Source organism: Bufo gargarizans, chromosome 3 (assembly GCF_014858855.1).
Source record: "Bufo gargarizans isolate SCDJY-AF-19 chromosome 3, ASM1485885v1, whole genome shotgun sequence".
NCBI lineage: Eukaryota > Metazoa > Chordata > Amphibia > Anura > Bufonidae > Bufo > Bufo gargarizans.
The window spans coordinates 289,501,953-289,520,099 of record NC_058082.1 but is presented as its reverse complement, the minus strand read 5'-3'; the positions used below and the strand labels follow the sequence as shown (position 1 = coordinate 289,520,099).

Here is an 18,147-nt window from a genome sequence, read left to right as displayed (position 1 = left end):
TCCTGAGGCTTTTAAAAACTCCCAGCCTGGTTCATTACTCAAAACCGCAATCATGGGTAAGACTGCCGACCTGACTGCTGTCCAGAAGGCCATCATTGACACCCTCAAGCAAGAGGGTAAGACACAGAAAGAAATTTCTGAACGAATAGGCTGTTCCCAGAGTGCTGTATCAAGGCACCTCAGTGGGAAGTCTGTGGGAAGGAAAAAGTGTGGCAGAAAACGCTGCACAACGAGAAGAGGTGACCGGACCCTGAGGAAGATTGTGGAGAAGGACCGATTCCAGACCTTGGGGGAGCTGCGGAAGCAGTGGACTGAGTCTGGAGTAGAAACATCCAGAGCCACCGTGTACAGGCGTGTGCAGGAAATGGGCTACAGGTGCCGCATTCCCCAGGTCAAGCCACTTTTGAACCAGAAACAGCGGCAGAAGCGCCTGACCTGGGCTACAGAGAAGCAGCACTGGGCTGTTGCATGTCATTCGTAAATCAAGGTGCCAGAGTCTGGAGGAAGACTGGGGAGAGGGAAATGCCAAAATTCCTGAAGTCCAGTGTCAAGTACCCACAGTCAGTGATGGTCTGGGGTGCCATGTCAGCTGCTGGTGTTGGTCCACTGTGTTTTATCAAGGGCAGGGTCAATGCAGCTAGCTATCAGGAGATTTTGGAGCACTTCATGCTTCCATCTGCTGAAAAGCTTTATGGAGATGAAGATTTCATTTTTCAGCACGGCCTGGCACCTGCTCACAGTGCCAAAACCAATGGTAAATGGTTTACTGACCATGGTATTACTGTGCTCAATTGGCCTGCCAACTCTCCTGACCTGAACCCCATAGAGAATCTGTGGGATATTGGGAAGAGAAAGTTGAGAGACGCAAGACCCAACACTCTGGATGAGCTTAAGGCCGCTATCGAAGCATCCTGGGCCTCCATAACACCTCAGCAGTGCCACAGGCTGATTGCCTCCATGCCACGCCGCATTGAAGCAGTCATTTCTGCAAAAGGATTCCCGCCCAAGTATTGAGTGCATAACTGAACATAATTATTTGAAGGTTGACTTTTTTTGTATTAAAAACACTTTTCTTTTATTGGTCGGATGAAATATGCTAATTTTTTTAGATAGGAAATTTGGTTTTTCATGAGCTGTATGACAAAATCATCAATATTAAAGCAATAAAAGGCTTGAACTACTTCAGTTGGTGTGTAATGAATCTAAAATATATGAAAGTCTAATGTTTATCAGTACATTACAGAAAATAATGAACTTTATCACAATATGCTAATTTTTTTAGAAGGACCTGTATTGTTGGGAGGGGATGAACAGATATTAGAAGATTAAAGAGGACCTGTCACCTCTCCTGATATGTCGATTTTAGTAATTATTTGCATTCCCCATGTAATAACAGTTCTGAAGCATCTATTCATTTGACTCTGTTGTGCCATTCCTGTATTATTCCTGTTAGAAATTTACAAATAAATTGTCAGCAGTCTGCAGTAAAGGTACTGCTGGGTGTTACCTGTAGTGGGTGTGTCTGACGCTGTCCACTCAGTACTGCTGGTGTCAGACTGTGCAGGTGCACACCCCTCAACTGGTAACTCCCATCTGTATCTTTACTGCAAGCTGCTGGCAATTTATTAATTACTTCTAGTAGCAATAAAAGAGGAATGGCACAGCATAGAACAATAAGAATAGATGTATATATGTTGTTAATGTAAAAAACATTCTTGATTTTTATTGGAACTTTTTAGAATAAAATATTCTATGTAATCTGTTATACAGGTCTGTCAAAATGGGTTCGGCAGCTGGTCCAGCATCATTCTACATTTAACAGTGCCCTGGAGTCTCTGGTAGCTTTTTCTACAAATCAGCAGCAGCTGGTCCAGATATCAAGTGTGGTCAGTGATGATACGCGTCCTCAGGAGCCTTCTCTTTCCACCAATGATAGCATTATCAGTTCTTCACTGCTGGACGTCTCTATTCATCCTTCTGACAGTGTTTTACACCATTCAGAAGAGACGCTTTTTACACCCATCCGTGCCTCCCAACCATCTGTAATTACAATTCCCTCTAGTTCTGACCAGTCAGGATCTGATGAAGATAAAAAAGATAGAAATAAAGGTTTGTATTGGACCACATTGTATTAAGCATTCATTAATTTGGAATTACAGCATGGCCTTCTTAAAACAGAAGACATTTACTTATTTTCTTCCCTAAAACCACAATTTATAACTGATTAGCATTAAGCCGTGGAAGATATGGTATTGGTGGCTGTAGGAAGTTAGGACGTATGAGGCCCTAATAAATCATTAAAGGAGTGGCCGACACACAATGAAGATCATATGTACCTGGTCCCCGCAGCTGGGTTCGGTGTCCATCGCTCCTGAACCGCCACTTCCTCTCCCTGCACTGCTGAAAACAACATCCGTCGACGGGTGGACACGTGACCGTTGCAGCCAGTCACATGTCGGAGCGGTGACCTGCTCTCCTTACATCACATGACTAGTCTGTGATTGGCTGCAGCAGTCACTTGTCTAAACCCCCCATCCCACCCCACCTGTCAACCAATGTTGTTTTCAGAGGTGTAGGGAGAGAAAGAGCTGGTATGGGAGTGACATACACAGAATCCAGCAGCCGGGACCAGGTAGGTATGATCTCCACTGCGGGGTGGCCACTCTATGAGGTTTGTATTAATGTTGTATAACCCCTTTAATTAGAGATTTGTAGATTAGATGTAGTATACGAAAAAAAATACTACAAATTTCTTACATGAGTAAGCTAATTTACAGTGTTGGCCATATAGAAACACTTAGGGGTATTTCTATCAGTTACCCTTAAGAAATGTCACAACTTTTCTCAAAGCTATTTTTATGCAACAAAGTGTGTGGGCCTCATTTATCCAAACTGTTTAACAGGAAAACGGTCTTAGTTGGCCATAGCAACCAGTCAGAGCTCACCTGTCAGAACACACTAAGAAATAAAAGGTGAGCTCTGATTGGTTACTATGGGCAACTGAGAAAGTTTTGATAAATGAGGCCCTGTGTTTTGCGGAAATTCCAAAGCGAGTGCAAAAGTGGGCATGGCTAACTATGAGGTAGACATCAAATTTATCAGTTGCAACATTTTTGGACAATAAATGTTTGCATGTGTAACATCTGTAGACAAAAATGCTATTTTCTAAAGAGTTATTAAACAAACACGCACCATTTGATAATTTTGACGCATATCTCAGCTGATCTGGGGTTGATTCATTTCTGGCAGATCCAGAACTGTCCTTCATTTGAGCCACATCCACTTGTAGAAGGCATTTAAGCAAAGTTATTCTAGCCTATACCTTGCTTTTTTAATCTCATATTGGTTACTTAAGAATATACTTTCATCTTGGAGAAATATACCTTAATTATAGCAAAGACTGCAAAAAATGTATTTTTGTGATTTCACAAAAGCTACCATCTTCTCCGGAGAAACAACTGTATCTGAAGAGGCCAAATTCCCCACATCTCTTTGTACCCCATTGCACTGTATATTCATGAACATACTTTTGCATGTTACTTGCTATGATCAGTAATGTTTTCTGTTTTGTCTTTCATTAGGTGATTTTAATGTTTTTAGAGCACAGAGGTCTAAAAATACAAATTTTAGAAGAGAAAAGGGGTTTCCAACTAAAAAGCAAGTGACCGAAAAATCTGAGAAGCAGAAACTGATCCTCACAAAGCAGAAGTCCTCTTTCTACTCTTTCTTCATCAGCAGTCCTCTCACCTCAACTCCTCTTCCCTCTTCTTCAAGGAGAGACACCTACCAAAATGCTAATCTTGAAGTTGAAGCACTTGAGGGAAGATGTTTAGCCCCATCTAACAAACTGACTTTGGATACACCTGCCTCCACCAGTAATGGAGACTGTGTTCAAAATGTGTGTAATGTCACTCCACTGTTTCGTGACAACACAAACGATGTTAATAATGTACTAGAAAAAACTGAGATAACTGAGGAAGAGGAGGAGGATGTCACCATCCATTTTACTCCTGAACTTTTTGACAATGAGATTCAGTGGCACAGTCCTGATATGAAGGGAGCAGACAACTTTATGCTGTTTCCATCTGATGATGGTTGCATTACACATAATGAGGACCATAACACTGATGGCAAAGAGAGAGGGTCAGAAAATGATTTAAACACTTGTAATTTTAATACAATAGTAGATAAAGTGGCTGTGTTACCAGGTGAACATTCTGTTGATGCACAGGGAGAGAAGAAAAGAAGAAATAGACTTTCTAGGTCAAAGAATAAATCCTTTGATCTTCAGTAATGATTAAAGCCATACCTTACAACAGAACTTTTTTGTGGCCTAAGAAGGGTAGAGGGACACTTATGCCATTTTGGGATATTCCTGATTAGACCCGGGACGTACACCCATTTTGACTACAAATATTCGGGTGCAAGTGAAATGCTATGCTGTCCTGAGAAGGAGATACTGAGCACAGAGATATTTTGTTTCATTTGATCTACTACCAGGACACAGGGTCCTTTAACATGTCCCAATAACGAGCGGTGATGGGCATGGACAAGTCAGTTGATCAGCACCTGTTTAAAAGACTTTTTTTTTTTTTTTTTTACACAGGCTGATGGAAAGTGCATGTAGGATAAGCAGTTGTTACCTTAATCAGTCACCCCCCATACTTTTACACTGTTGGCAGCTCATCTGTTTCATCTGCTGTGCTTCCGACTAGCAGGCATTTCATACTCGCAGAAATAATGCATACAACCAACAAATGAGCATTTGCTCTTTTGTCAGTTGATCGCTAGGGCATTTACACTGGTGTGAGTGTTCATATGAACGTTTGTTTCCAGTAACTGACCCAATCTTCTACTTGTGTAAAATGATCTTGGAGAAACCCTGTGAGTATGGCTTTATCTACCCACAAAATGTGTATACAGGGAGAACTGACAGGTACCGTGTGGGCATGGGCAGTGGGACTCGATGGCTTTACATCATGATAGCATTTACAATGCTTTTTGAATATGATTATTGAAGGAAATCAGTGAAGGTAAGGATTTGCTAATGGCTTTCTGTACATTATTGGACTGAACATGCATGTTGCTAACCATTGGCAGAATGGTGGAACCACTAAATACTCATATAATAAAGTAACCAACATAACTGAAAAAATGACTCTGTGCTCACCTTCAGATATTCTAGAGGCATTGAGAGAACCAGTTGCTACGTTAACCTCTTTCAGATTGCTGTAAATATGTGTATTAGTATGGGAGCATGGTATCTGGAACTTTACAGTGGTATGAACGAATTTCATATTTTGAAATTCTCCCACGCTTTGGTGGTAAAAGCAGAATTGCGTTATGGATTCTGTTACCACGGACCATAACGCAATTCTATGACGGAATGCCTTTAGAGGCATTCCGTTATTCATTTCGTCATAATAGAAGTCTATGGGCTGCAAAACGGATCCGCCCCGTTTCCGTTATGCAGGGGAGTCCTCTCTTGCATAACTGAAACGGGACGGATCCGTTATGCAGGCCATAGACTTCTATTATGACGGAATGAATAACAGAATGCCTTTAAAGGCATAGAATTGCGTTATGGTCCGTGGTAACGGAATCCATAACGCAGTTCTGCTTTTACCACCAAACGAAGTGCGAACGAATTTCATAACCTGAAATTCACTCATCTCTAATAGTGACTAATATGTTGGGATATTATTTTTTATATATATATATATATATATATATACAATGTTCAACCTAAAACCAAATGAGTAAAATATATATAATAGTTGTCTGATATTTTAGCATAATGTACATTTACTATTCCCTTCATTGTTTCTTTACTACAGATTTGGAATCAAGCATTATATGTGACATTTTTGTCATTTATTTTAAAAATATTTTTCATTAAACATGTACCAAACATACAAGTGCTTTATTTACTCTAACAGAGCAAAATAACTGAATGCTTAAGTTAGATATCATCTGTCAATATTTTCTTGTGAATAAGCCTATCAATGTGATGCACGTTTATCAGTTCAAATTGAAGAATTTCTAGAAAATGAGGGTAATGCAAGAGTGTTATACCATATAACAAAAGGAATATAGAAAACAAAAACTTTATTTAATAACCTTTGCATGGAAATCGGCAGCTATTTAGGGGGAGATTTATTAAGACTGGTGCATTCTGCGCCAGTCTTGATATCTGATGCACCACATTTATGACGAGGCACATAAATTAGGCGCATCCTCAGTCAGTCCGTGCTCCTAAACAGAAATCTACAACAACTCAGAGCTGCCGTCGATTTCTGTCTTCAGTTGCACCAGAAAACTGGCGTAAATGAAGATAAATTTGTCTCTGCTGTTACATAGTCAAGTCCAACCTGTTATCCTGCTATATTGATACTAGGGAAGGCAAAAAAGGCAAAAAACCTATGAGAGAAAAATAATCCTTTCCTTTCCAGAATCTGCAATCAGGATAAATCCCTCGATCAATGTCCATCTTCCTTTTAAGGAAAAGGTTTACTTTTTTTCCCCAAAAAGTCGCAGAGACACAGCTTGTGGCTTTATAAAGCCACTTTTCTATTGCAAGTGAGATAAAAAATCTCAGCTTAGTGTTGCTTTCTTCTCCAGCACAGAGAAGTGATCTGTCTTTCAGGAATTGTGATTTGTCTCACTGAATCCTGGACACACGTTATGGGTTCTACAGTCAGAAGCTGCACTAAGAGGCATTTTAGTCACCGCTGTGGCCGCTTTAGGTATGCAGCATAAAGTATTAAAATGACAGTCTGGTACAGTATATGGTGTACAGACTGCCAAACAATGTTGCTGGCAATCAAGCATTTTATCTTGTAAGGGCCATTATTCACCTGGACATTGTTCCACTTAAGATAAACCATAAGAACTGCATCAAATAAATATTAATGTACAAAGACCTAGCAATTAGCCACACAGCAGCCATATACAAACGGCCATACAGCATCCAGGTAAATGATATTAGGTGATGTACCTAATTGGCGGAGGCATTTGGAGCAAATATTAGAAGGGTAGGGGAGACTTAGAGTAAAGCAGTGCCAACTGTAACCTAAATAGTTGAAATAATTGACCTGGGCATGATTATGTCGTTTTTCATTTTGAGTTTGGTTATTTTTCAGTCAGTCGCCCAGCCCTAACTGCATGTTTGGTGGTCTTGAGGCAGTGAGGGGTTATTGTCTGCAAGCTTAGTGGTCTAGAGCAGTGATGGGGTTATTGTCTGCATCTTTTCTTGGGCAGTGGAGGGTTTATTGTCTGCATCTATTGTGGTCAAGAGCAATTAAAAGGGTAAATGCCAGCACTTCTAATATTCTTGAGCAGTGAAGGGGTTAAATGCAGTATACTCGGTGGTAGCGGACAGAAGAGTTTACTGCATCTCTGCTCCCATTCACTTGAATGGGAGCAGCACTGCAGTAACTATCTCCGTTGCTGGAACTACTGATAAACAGCTAATCAACGGGGGTGTCGGGAATCAGACACTCGCTGATCACATACTGATGACCTAACCATAGGCCATCAGTGTTAGGCTAGGGCTACACGGCTATGTGTCGCAGAAAAGTCACAATTTTATTTATAATGATAGTCAATGGTGTTGCATTGCTACATGCTATAACTGCAACACGACGGACATCGCAGTCACTGACTGACCATTGACTATCGTCACAAAAAATGTCGTGCAACATGAATGTCGCAGTGTAGTTTTACAGTTTTTGGCGTGAGACACATGTCACTGTGTAGCCCTAGCGTAAAAGTCCTGGAAAATTTGTGTGGTTAAAACATTGCTTATTTGTGGAAGATAAATACTACTGTAATACATTGTGTAAGAACAGTATTCCTTGTATGATAATCATTTGAACCCAAAGACAGCAATCTATAGTAAAAGGATGCTTTAAAAAATAAAAAGACATACGCAATTTAGTGAATCTTTTTGTCCCTAAGTATCTAATCATCAGGACTAATAGTCCAATGTGTACAATGGGGGCTTTTGGTTATTTCACGGAAGTGATGTATGTTATGATTAAAGAAAAGATGGTTAATTACAGATTATCATAGAAAAATTCTGAGAAATGGGAAGTAAGATGAAGAGTGCATGAGTAGGTCGATAGTATGAGGATGAATAGACCAAGGTAAATTGTTCAAGTGGGCAGTGTTCACGTCATTATTCAGTGTTACTGAGTTGCTAACCATAATGTTAGGAAATAATGTAATAATGGTGTTCTAAAAGCTCTGCAAGGTTTCCTGGTATTTGGTGAGCTCCTCTTGCTGCACCTACTGTTAAACATTGTTTCTCCATAAAATATGTGTTACATGAGAAACACATACTTTTTATAGTACCAAGCAATACACTAAACATGTAAATATGGTTTATAATACTTAACTATATTCCTATAAAATGGATGTTTATTATATGTTATTAATAAATGACTGTTTATAAATATCTGGCAATAACTGACTTTTTATATAAATGAAATATTAATCTTTACAGTTTTAGAGAAGAAACTAGTTAACTGACTGTATTGGACCTCAGTTCAGTGTCACGCACAAGCTTGCATAGGATTGTTTAATAACTTACAGCATGGCATTGTTGGATTCCCTTCAACATTACTGCAGTAAAATATTAAAATGCAGAAAAGTTAATTATTTAAATAGAAAGTAACATAATTCTCATATTAGTCTGTTCATGCATAGCTACACCTATTATTTAATTTTCTGCTACTTCTTTCAGTATTTCTGCTCCAACAAATTACCCCTTGCTATTATAGTTAACACCTTACAGACCAGGCCTGAAAAGACCTTAAAGCGTTGTGCAGGGGTTTTATATTGATGACCTATCCTCAGGATAGATCAATATCTGATCAGTGGGGGTCCGACTCTTGAAGGAGGCAGTGCTCCATGCAAACTCTACTTCCTCGTCTATTCACTGCCTCCTCTTCAAACACCTTTTAGGCGTTGGTGCCGGCTGTTGGACCCCAGCCGATCAGATATTGATGACCTATCCTGAGGATAGGTCATCAATATAAAACCCCTGCAGAACCCTTTTAATGACCAGACTCTTTTTTAGATTTACTATACACAGTGGTAAACGTTTTTACTTGTTGAGCTACCAACAAAAAGCGTTACACATTTTATGTAACACAGGACTTTTTATTAATGTTTCTAGAGAATTTTATTTAGTGAAAAATGTCCAACAAATTAGCTTTTTTTCAAACTATAGCTCATTATAAATTGGTTCCCTATTTTCTGTTGTTGCGTGATCAAGGCAACTGTGGTGATGGTTTAATTTGGCATGGGTTTATATTTTTATTTGTATTTGTTTTTTACTATTTTTTTATATTTATATTTTTGGTACATAATTAGAGATGAGGGAATCGAAGCTGACGAAGTGGAATTTGTTATGAATTTCAGGAAAAATTCAATTTGCACCCAATGCAAATTTCCTCGCGCTTCGTAGTAACGAATCAAATTTTTCGTAAAATGGCTGCTGCACATGTGAGGACATGGAAAAAGGTAGTCTGGGAAGGCGGGATCAACCATACAGACATGCATTCAGCCAATCAGCAGCCAGCCCTGTGATGTCACAGCCGTATAAATACGGCAGCCATCTTATAATCTGCCACTCACCAGCGTACTTAGTGCAGGGAGAGACGTGTCTGCAGGCGCTAGGGACAGTGATATAAAAATCGTCATTGTGCTTAGAAAAAAAAGGGTTTACAAGTGCAGGGAAAAATTATTCAAGGTGTAGGGAAAGGATAGGGAGGAATCATTCCACTGCATTTTTGTTGAACAGGGTTCAGTCGGGGAGGAGACAGCCTGGTTAATAGGAACAGTCCTATTACATCTTGTAGCACTGACTGGCGATACAAATTGCCACTATACAGCTTTAATTCTAGCAAACCGTTCTTATTAGGGTGCAAGTACTGTTTGATACAGCCATTAGCAGGGTTTATTACAAGGAAATATTTCTATGTTTTATTTGCCCTTGTGCGGTGCAGTAATATGTTCTAAAGCATTTTTTGGCTTGTATTTGTGGGGGGAAAAAGGACTTATTAGCCGTTGTGTGGTGAAGTGCGAAAATTATAGCCCTTTTTGTCATATATTAGTGGCAAAAGTGAAATATATTTGCCGCTCAGCAGTGCACTTATCTGTTTTAAAGCCCTTTTTTTGCGTGTATTAGTAGAAAAAGGAAAAATATCTTTGCCGCTCAGCGGTGCTGTTATCTGTTTTAAACCCTTTTTTTGCATGCATTAGTGGAAAAAATAAAAATATCTTTGACGCCTAGCGGTGCTGTTATCTGTTTTAAACCCTTTTTTTGCTTGTATTAGTGGAAAGAGGCAAAATATCTTTGCCGCTCAGCGGTGCAGTGAGATATTTTACAGCCCAGTTTGCCGTGTATTACTGGCGAAATACAAATATATTAGCCGTTCATGGTTGTACTTATCTGTTGAAAAACCTTTTGTGTAAAAATATTTAAAAAATGAGGGCCTAAAAGCCGTTCAGCGACGCGGGGAGATATTTTACAGCCCATTTTGCCTAATTCGGCCTAATTGCCATTCAGCGGGGCAGTTATATGTGGTGAAGCACTTTTCGCGGGATGGACCGAATTACGTAGTGGTGACATTTTTTATGTGAAACAGGCTTTTTTTGGGGGTGGAATTGCAGGGTAAGAGTAGACTTTCTTATGTATAAACCGAATTCCATTATCCCTTCATTGGTGACATTTTTTATTTCAACCATGTTTTCTTCTGGAAAATTGATGGGTGATTGTACAACTCCTTTTGCGGTATGGACTGAAGTACTTAGTTGTGAAATTCTTTCTGTGACACTGGCTCTTTTTTGGAAAATGTATGGGTGAATGTACACCTCCTTTTGCGGTATGGAACGACTTACTTAGTGGTGAAATTCTTTATGTGACACTAGCTTTTTTTCAGGAAAATGTATGGGTGAAGGTAGACCTCCTTTTGCGGTATGGACTGAAGTACTTAGTGGTAAAATTCTTTCTGTGATACTGGTTCTTTTTTTTTGAAAATGCATCGGTGAATGTACACCTCCTTTTGTGGTATGGGCCAAATTACGTAGTGGTGAAATGTGTTATGTGAAACAGGCTTGTTTTGGGAAAATGTATGGGTGACTGTACACCTCCTTTTGCTGTATGGGCTGAATAATGCAGTGTTGAAATGATAAATTTCAAGGTTAACTCAGCTGCTCTGTATCTCTTGTGATGTCAATGTTTCCAAATATGCCCCTCTCGCGATTTACACCAAATACATTATTTTCATGTAGAGATCCAAGAATTATGTTTGCTGTTCTGCACCTGGTTTGCCTGGGCGAACGGAGTCACACAGTGGAGGAACTGCTCCGTGTCCTTCAGCAAGAAATAAAATCCTGGTTTTCTCTGCGACTACTCAAAATCAGAACCATGGTGACCGACAACGGGAAGAACATGGTGTCGGCGCTGCGTCAAGGATGGCTGAGCCATGTGCCCTGCATTGCACACGTGTTCAATCTGGTTGTCAAGCGGTTCTTGAAGTCTTCCACCCATCTGCAAGACATCCTAAAAATGGCCAGGAAACTTTGCATGCACTTCAGCCACTCGTACATCGCAAACTACACCCTCCTTGAGCTGCAGCGGCCGAACGGCATCCCCCAACATAGGCTTATATGGGACGTTTCCAACCATTGGAATTCCACCCTCCATATGTTGGACCGACTGTACAACCAGAGAAAGGCCATAAATGATTTTCTGATGATCCAAAAGGACAGGAGTAGTCCCCTGTGTAACTTTGATGTCAGCCAGTGGCAGCTCATGCGTTACACCTGCCGTTTGCTCAGGCCCTTTAAGGAGGCCACGTTATTTGTCAGTGGCCATACTACAGGATGAACAATGTCATTCCACTGCTTCATGTCCTGGAACAGATACTGGTAAATCTGACTGGTCAGGGGACTGGAGACGTGGCGCCTAGAAAGATGGCAGCAGAGTTTGATACGTTTGTCAATATCTCTGTTTACAGTCATATGCAAACACCAACTGAATGGGTGTTAACCGCCAGAAGTAGGTCATCGGCATGAAGGAGCAGTCATTTTCACAGCTCGAGGTATCCTTCCGGAAGCTTGACCTCAGCACGTCGACGGTCTGCATTGCGAAGCTTGTCTAAAAGAAAAATCCTGCAGTGTACACCCTTGTAGGAAACTCTTGATTCAGTACAGGCTGCTTTGCTCCTTCAAAAACAATGGACTCTGTACAGCGTGACACCGATGTATAATTTCTCATACACAAATTTTCCTGTTTACCCGGACTCAAAGGAAAGGACAGAAATCCACTGGCTGTGTCATACAGATTTCATCCAAGCCTCCAGTCACCAAGGCAAGCACAGAGGACCGGATTGTGTTTATAGGTTGGTTCTGCTGGACGTACAAAGAGAACGATCTATTGGAGGTGTTATCTAAGACATTTACTTGCCTCCCGCTCTTCCTGTATAACGGCCCTAGGCCCTCAAAGCTATCGTAGGGACGTGGTTCCAAAGAAACTTTGACTGTTGTTTCGGTAATTTGGTGATAAGTTCTCAGGACCTTACCTGGCTAGCAGTGTTGTGGACCGGGTATGACGTGTCTGGATCAGTGTTGGCCACAGACAGGGGCGTAGCTATAGGGGAAGCGGCTGCTTTGGGGCCCAGACCCACAAGGGGCCCCCTCAAAGATTTCATTGTCCGGGCCCCCTCAGCAGTATTATACAATGACATTAAATACAGTGGCACTGTAGGAAATGGACGGAACACTGCCGGGCCTGGTCTGAGAGCTCGATCTTGACTAGTTATGGGAGTAGGGGCTGCAAAGAAGTTGCTGGGGGGGGGCATTCAAAAATTTGCTGTGGGGCCCATCAGTTGTAGTTACTCTCTGTTCAGTATCTGTCTCCTCCCTTATGTGTCCCCCCTTCCCAAGATATTCACGATTTGGATGGGAGTCATGCTAAACATTATGGTCCGTCTATCTACCCGCCATGATGGCTCCCCTCTCATTCTGCACTTATCATGCCAAAGTTCTTAACAAACCAGAGAAGCGTAGCCAAATCTTATATCGCTTCCACAAGAAAAGGGTCATTAAAGATCACCAAACTGATACCACTGCCTCGCCCGTGAAATGGGAAGCCCTGAAATGCGTACTCAGAGGTTTATTCTTTTCTCATGGAGTTAGACTTAAAAAAGAATGCTCATTTATATTAACCAAATTCCTCACAGAATTGGACCAAAAGGAGATCATGAATAAGACATCCCCTTCTGACCAACTTAAAGCCGACATTTCCTCCCTACGCCAACAAATATGCCATATTTTAGACCAAAAATATTTGAGTATCCGTGATAAAGTCAAGTATGGCTTTTATGAAAATAAAGATAAAAGTGGCAAGTGGTTGGTGAGGGCACTACACCCCCAGATCCCCCTTACACATGTACCATCAATAAATACGGCCTCAAAAGGCTTAGTACACTCTCCCACAGAGATAGTATCCCAATTTCAGAACTACTATGCTAACTTATATGACCTGAAAGCTAAGGGTGAGGCAAGTAACAGACCTGACTCGGAAGACCTGAGAGGCTATCCTAGCCAATATGGCCCTGCTCGTATCTCAGACGAACCATCCTCTAACATGGAAGAGGACTTTAGTGCTTCAGAGCTTCTGCCCATCATTAAAATTCTCAAGAATGGGATGAGTCCCGGCCCTGATGGTCTAACCCGCCGGTTTTATAAAACCTTTGAGGACGAGCTCACCCCGATACTATTAACCGCATTTAATTCAATCTAAAAAAATTGCCCTTTCCCACACCAGACCTTACAAGCGCACATTACGGTAATCCCTAAACCAGGCAAAGATGCTTCCTCATGCGCCAGCTATTGTCCCATCTCCCTACTTAATGTAGATTTAAAGATATACGCCAAACTCCTTGCTTTGAGATTAAATCCACACATCCCTAACTGCATTCCCGGGTAGAGAGGCCTGTGACAATACACTAAAATCCATAGGTTTAATCTCCAGAGCTAAGATGCTAAAAATTCCTTTATGCTTACTCTCAGTCGATGCCGAGAAAGCTTTCGACAGAGTCCCCCCCCCCCCCCCCCCACAACACGAAGTCACCCTACTTAGGGAAGCCTTTTCTTTCAAGTGGGCTTCACACTCCATTAAATACCTGGGAGTTTACTTGTCAGCCGACCCCTCTCAGTTGTTTAAGCTTAACTACACACCCATCCTCCGGTCTGTTGAGGCAAGCCTCCTGAGATGGTCCTCTCTCTGGATATCTTGGGTTGGCAAAATCAATGCGCTTCGCCCATTTCAGAAGGCTCGCCACACGATTCATACGGGGGGGCTCGCAAGCTAGACTTAGTTATAGCCTACTGACGCGATCAAAAGCCACTGGGGGGGCCGGTCTACCCAACTTTCCCTTATACTACAAGGCAGCAGTCACGAATTGTGTCCTTGACCTTCAGCATTTTCGACTGTGGGTTGAGATAGTACATTAAATAGCGCCACATTTGGCTCTGGGTATCTTTTGGCTCCCACGAAAGACTCAGACTCAGCTACTTGATTCCTCAACGTCTCCACTCCTTCTGTCTTTGGCAAAAATTTGGGGAGGATTCGCGTCAAAACATGGCCTAGTGACATCACCAGGACCCCTCACTATCTTAGCAGGATATCCTGACTTACCTCCAGGCCTCAAAGCCCTCCCAGGTTTTGGATCACAGACAATTTGCCCGGTTAGGCTTAGAGATTTATTTTACACCAATGGCTTCTACACACTCAATGAACTGTCCCATCTTATACCACACACTTCTGGGCGTTGGTTTCTTTATTTTCAATTGCGCAACTTTATCAAGTCTCTGAAGCCTGGAATGCAGTTATCTACCTCCTTAACGGACTTTGAAAAGTTGTATGTGGCGGGTTCAACCCCAGTGCATGCCATCTCTCTTATATATAACATGGTTTGTGCTGGGAGATTTGAGGACAGGGATTCTGAGATACCATCAGCAGGATGTAATCTTTTGCTTGCTTGGGAAAAAGAGTTAAGGATCACTCTCTCACCAGCACAGTGGAAGAAATCCCTTCTGCTTACGCACAAATTATCAACCTCATGTAGATTACAAGAACTTAATTACAAAATAATAACGAGGTGGTATAGGACTCCGGTAAAGCTCCACCAATTTTATCCCCTTGTACCAGACACTTGTTGGCGATGCTCGACAGGAGCTGCCACAATGCTTCATACTTGGTGGGAATGCCCAGGAGTTGCTCCCTTGTGGAGAGAAGTTATCACCCTATAAAATTCTCTTTACCAGTCTACTATACACCTCACACCCTCAATAGCACTGATATCGGTCTTTCTAGGAAAGACTCTGCAAATTTAAAAAAGATATTCTAAGATTGTTTATTATGGCAATGAGGCAAATAATCCCCCGCAGCTGGAGATCGGAAGAGTGACTTGGGCAACTGCTCTGGTTGTCTTCACTCGCATGGAGGAATTGAGGGCTGAAGTAGGAGGCACAATATCTGCCTTCATAAAAATGTGGGAACCATGGTTTCGGTTCCGCAACTCTTCCCAATTCTCGGTTTGGCTGACCAATGGCATTGCATCTTAACTTACTGGCTAAAGATCATTGCTCGAGACTAGCAGCTACCTCCCCATCCTTTGCCCCACCCCCTACCTTTTGTTCCCATCATGTCTGTCTTCCCGCTATTTGTTTCTAGTTAGTTCTCTAACCAGGCTGTGCTTGTTGAATAAGTACAGTTTGGGGTAATCATAAAGGAGGTCAAAGGGGTTGTCTCATCATTAAATATTAAATTTCTGTGTTAGATCACAAACAACATAATTCAAATTGAATATTTTTTTATATTCTTGTGTATAAGTATGGCTGTTACATACTTACTGTAGTGCCCCCTGGTGTTCCCTTTAGTCCTCAGAATGTTTGCCTTATGTTTCCATTGCTGGTCGTCACACATGACCAGTAGTTTCATCACACCTCTTGTACACTAGTGGTGGAGTGTTTTGTGCAGGCAGCCACAAACAATAAAAGTAGCTACTTACTGGCACTGAACACATTATGAAGACTTACTGATAGAAAATGAAAACAACACCAGGGGGCGTTTAACATGTATGTAAAGTAACAGCAATATTGACCCAAGTTCTTAAAAAAAAAAATAATATCCAGTTTACAAATTTGTATGCTGGGCCAGGTTAAAAGGAGGACACTAGGACACTGCCCTGGGGCCTTCACCACAAAAGCAGAGGGAGGTACCTCGACCAGAACTGATGCACATACAAATAAGTCATCTGATATATGGGCTGCTCTGCCTGGCCAAACATTGCACTGCTCACTCTGGCCCCCTTAAAATGTAGTATTCTGCGACGCACATAAATCCTAAAAAGCAATCCTCCTTTTGTGTCCTCCTGACACTCCCCACTTGCCAGTGTGGAGATTTTCTGTGTTGGTGGAGCTAGCTCTAGTAGACTTCCCAGTTAGCTCCGCCTTTGTGTCTTCCTCTGCCCACAAATCATTGCTCCAGACAGTTCAACTGGATAAGACCTTTGACCACAGAACCCCAGCTCTCCTTCAAGCTCCTTTATACTGCAGGTTGTCACTCAACTTTCCCAGTTCATGCTGCAGCATTATAGGTTGGCACTCAACTTCCCCAGTTCATGATGGGGGCATTATAGGTTGTCATTAGTTCATAGCTAGTTTGAGATCTCCTCCAGCAGTGTATTACATCATTTCAATATAGAGGATGAAATTCCTACACTTGCTTTCTATATGCCGTCCTGTGTGTATATTATAAAAGCTGTTTATGATTTTTATTTTATATGGGCACACATTACTGGCAGGGGTTATTAGCTTTGATATCTGGTATATGAAGCAGAAAGTATATGTAAAAAAGATGACTATGCGACCACAGATGGCCCATTGTAGCTCATAATGCATCATCTGTGGTGACACATTTAGCTCTGCTATATCTGCTTAAATGTGTGACTTTGATGGGCATTTTGTTTGGCACTTGGGATAGATTAGATACACAACATCCGTCAGTGGTATATGTATATGAAGCAGATGTAGCAGAGCTTAATTTTTCACCACAGATAATGCATCTGCTAAATATATGTTTGCTTTTGATGGACATTTTGTTTGGTAGAATATCTATGGTTACTTAAAATAAATAAATAAAATGATGCGAGCCCCCACCAACCTAAATCCAGCCCTGCCACTAGACGAATCAGTACCTTTCTTGAGACTTAGTTTGGCACCCCTATAAATTATCCTCTACAATGTGGCTTACCCACAATCGGAGGATCATTGGTAGGCTGCCACCATGTGGAATGTGCCCTTGGTCTCCATGGGTCCCCAACTACATTTGGTGTGCTGTTGAAATAAATGGGTCCGCATTAGCCAGGAGCCATCCTTTGCTTCTGCTGATCATTGTCAATTGACTTAGTACGCTGTGATGTTCAGTGACGGGAACCGTAGAATTATCCATGCAAATAAAAGTCGCTTTTTTTTATCTTTGTTACTCTCAGTGAGAGTTTGAGAGTTTAGTTTGTACAACAGTGGTCTGTCTTCTCAAAACGGTTGCTAGGGTAGATGGGTTTGTTGACTGTTGATGTACCAGGTGCATCATGTACGGCTATGTGATCAGCTGTCACTAGATCTCCACGTTGCATGTTATTTCAGTGTAATCTAAGCACAACATTCTTGCTTTGTATTTTCTAAGAATAAGATAGAAAAGCACTTGAGTTCAGTTTGTCTACTAAATGGGACTCATGGTATGTCACTGCTTTACTGAAAACACAAAGCTCTGTATATTCTTTCATTCTGCCTACTTCCCTACAGCTGATATTTAGTGAAGCTTTGCCAAATGTACCAGTAGATAGCATCAGGGATGGCATGTGCAGTGACATGCATGTCACATCTGTTGGAGCAGGTATCAAGATTGGTTAGCTACAATACCCTATTAGTGCACAGTGCATGTATAGTGAGTGGCACACAGTGTTTCTTCATGTTACTGTGTTCTATAGCCAAATGGGACTACTAAAAGACATCCTATTCTTCCCTAAAAGTATTGCTCCTTCTTAAAGGGGTTCTCCAGGAATTAAG

The 18,147-nt window shown here is 41.4% G+C and overlaps 1 protein-coding gene across 2 annotated transcripts in view; it reads left to right on the top strand.

Annotated features, from left to right (window-relative positions):
• BRIP1 (BRCA1 interacting helicase 1) overlaps nucleotides 1–5,360 on the top strand; it is a 298,550-nt gene extending 293,190 nt beyond the window's left edge. For both annotated transcript variants that reach the window (XM_044285209.1, XM_044285208.1), the window contains 2 exons: nucleotides 1,771–2,109; nucleotides 3,582–5,360. In XM_044285209.1, coding sequence (XP_044141144.1) covers nucleotides 1,771–2,109; nucleotides 3,582–4,294 — 1,052 coding nt within the window. In that variant the 3' untranslated portion in view covers nucleotides 4,295–5,360. The remainder of the gene's footprint in view (nucleotides 1–1,770; nucleotides 2,110–3,581) is intronic.
• Nucleotides 5,361–18,147: the final 12,787 nt, after the last annotated feature.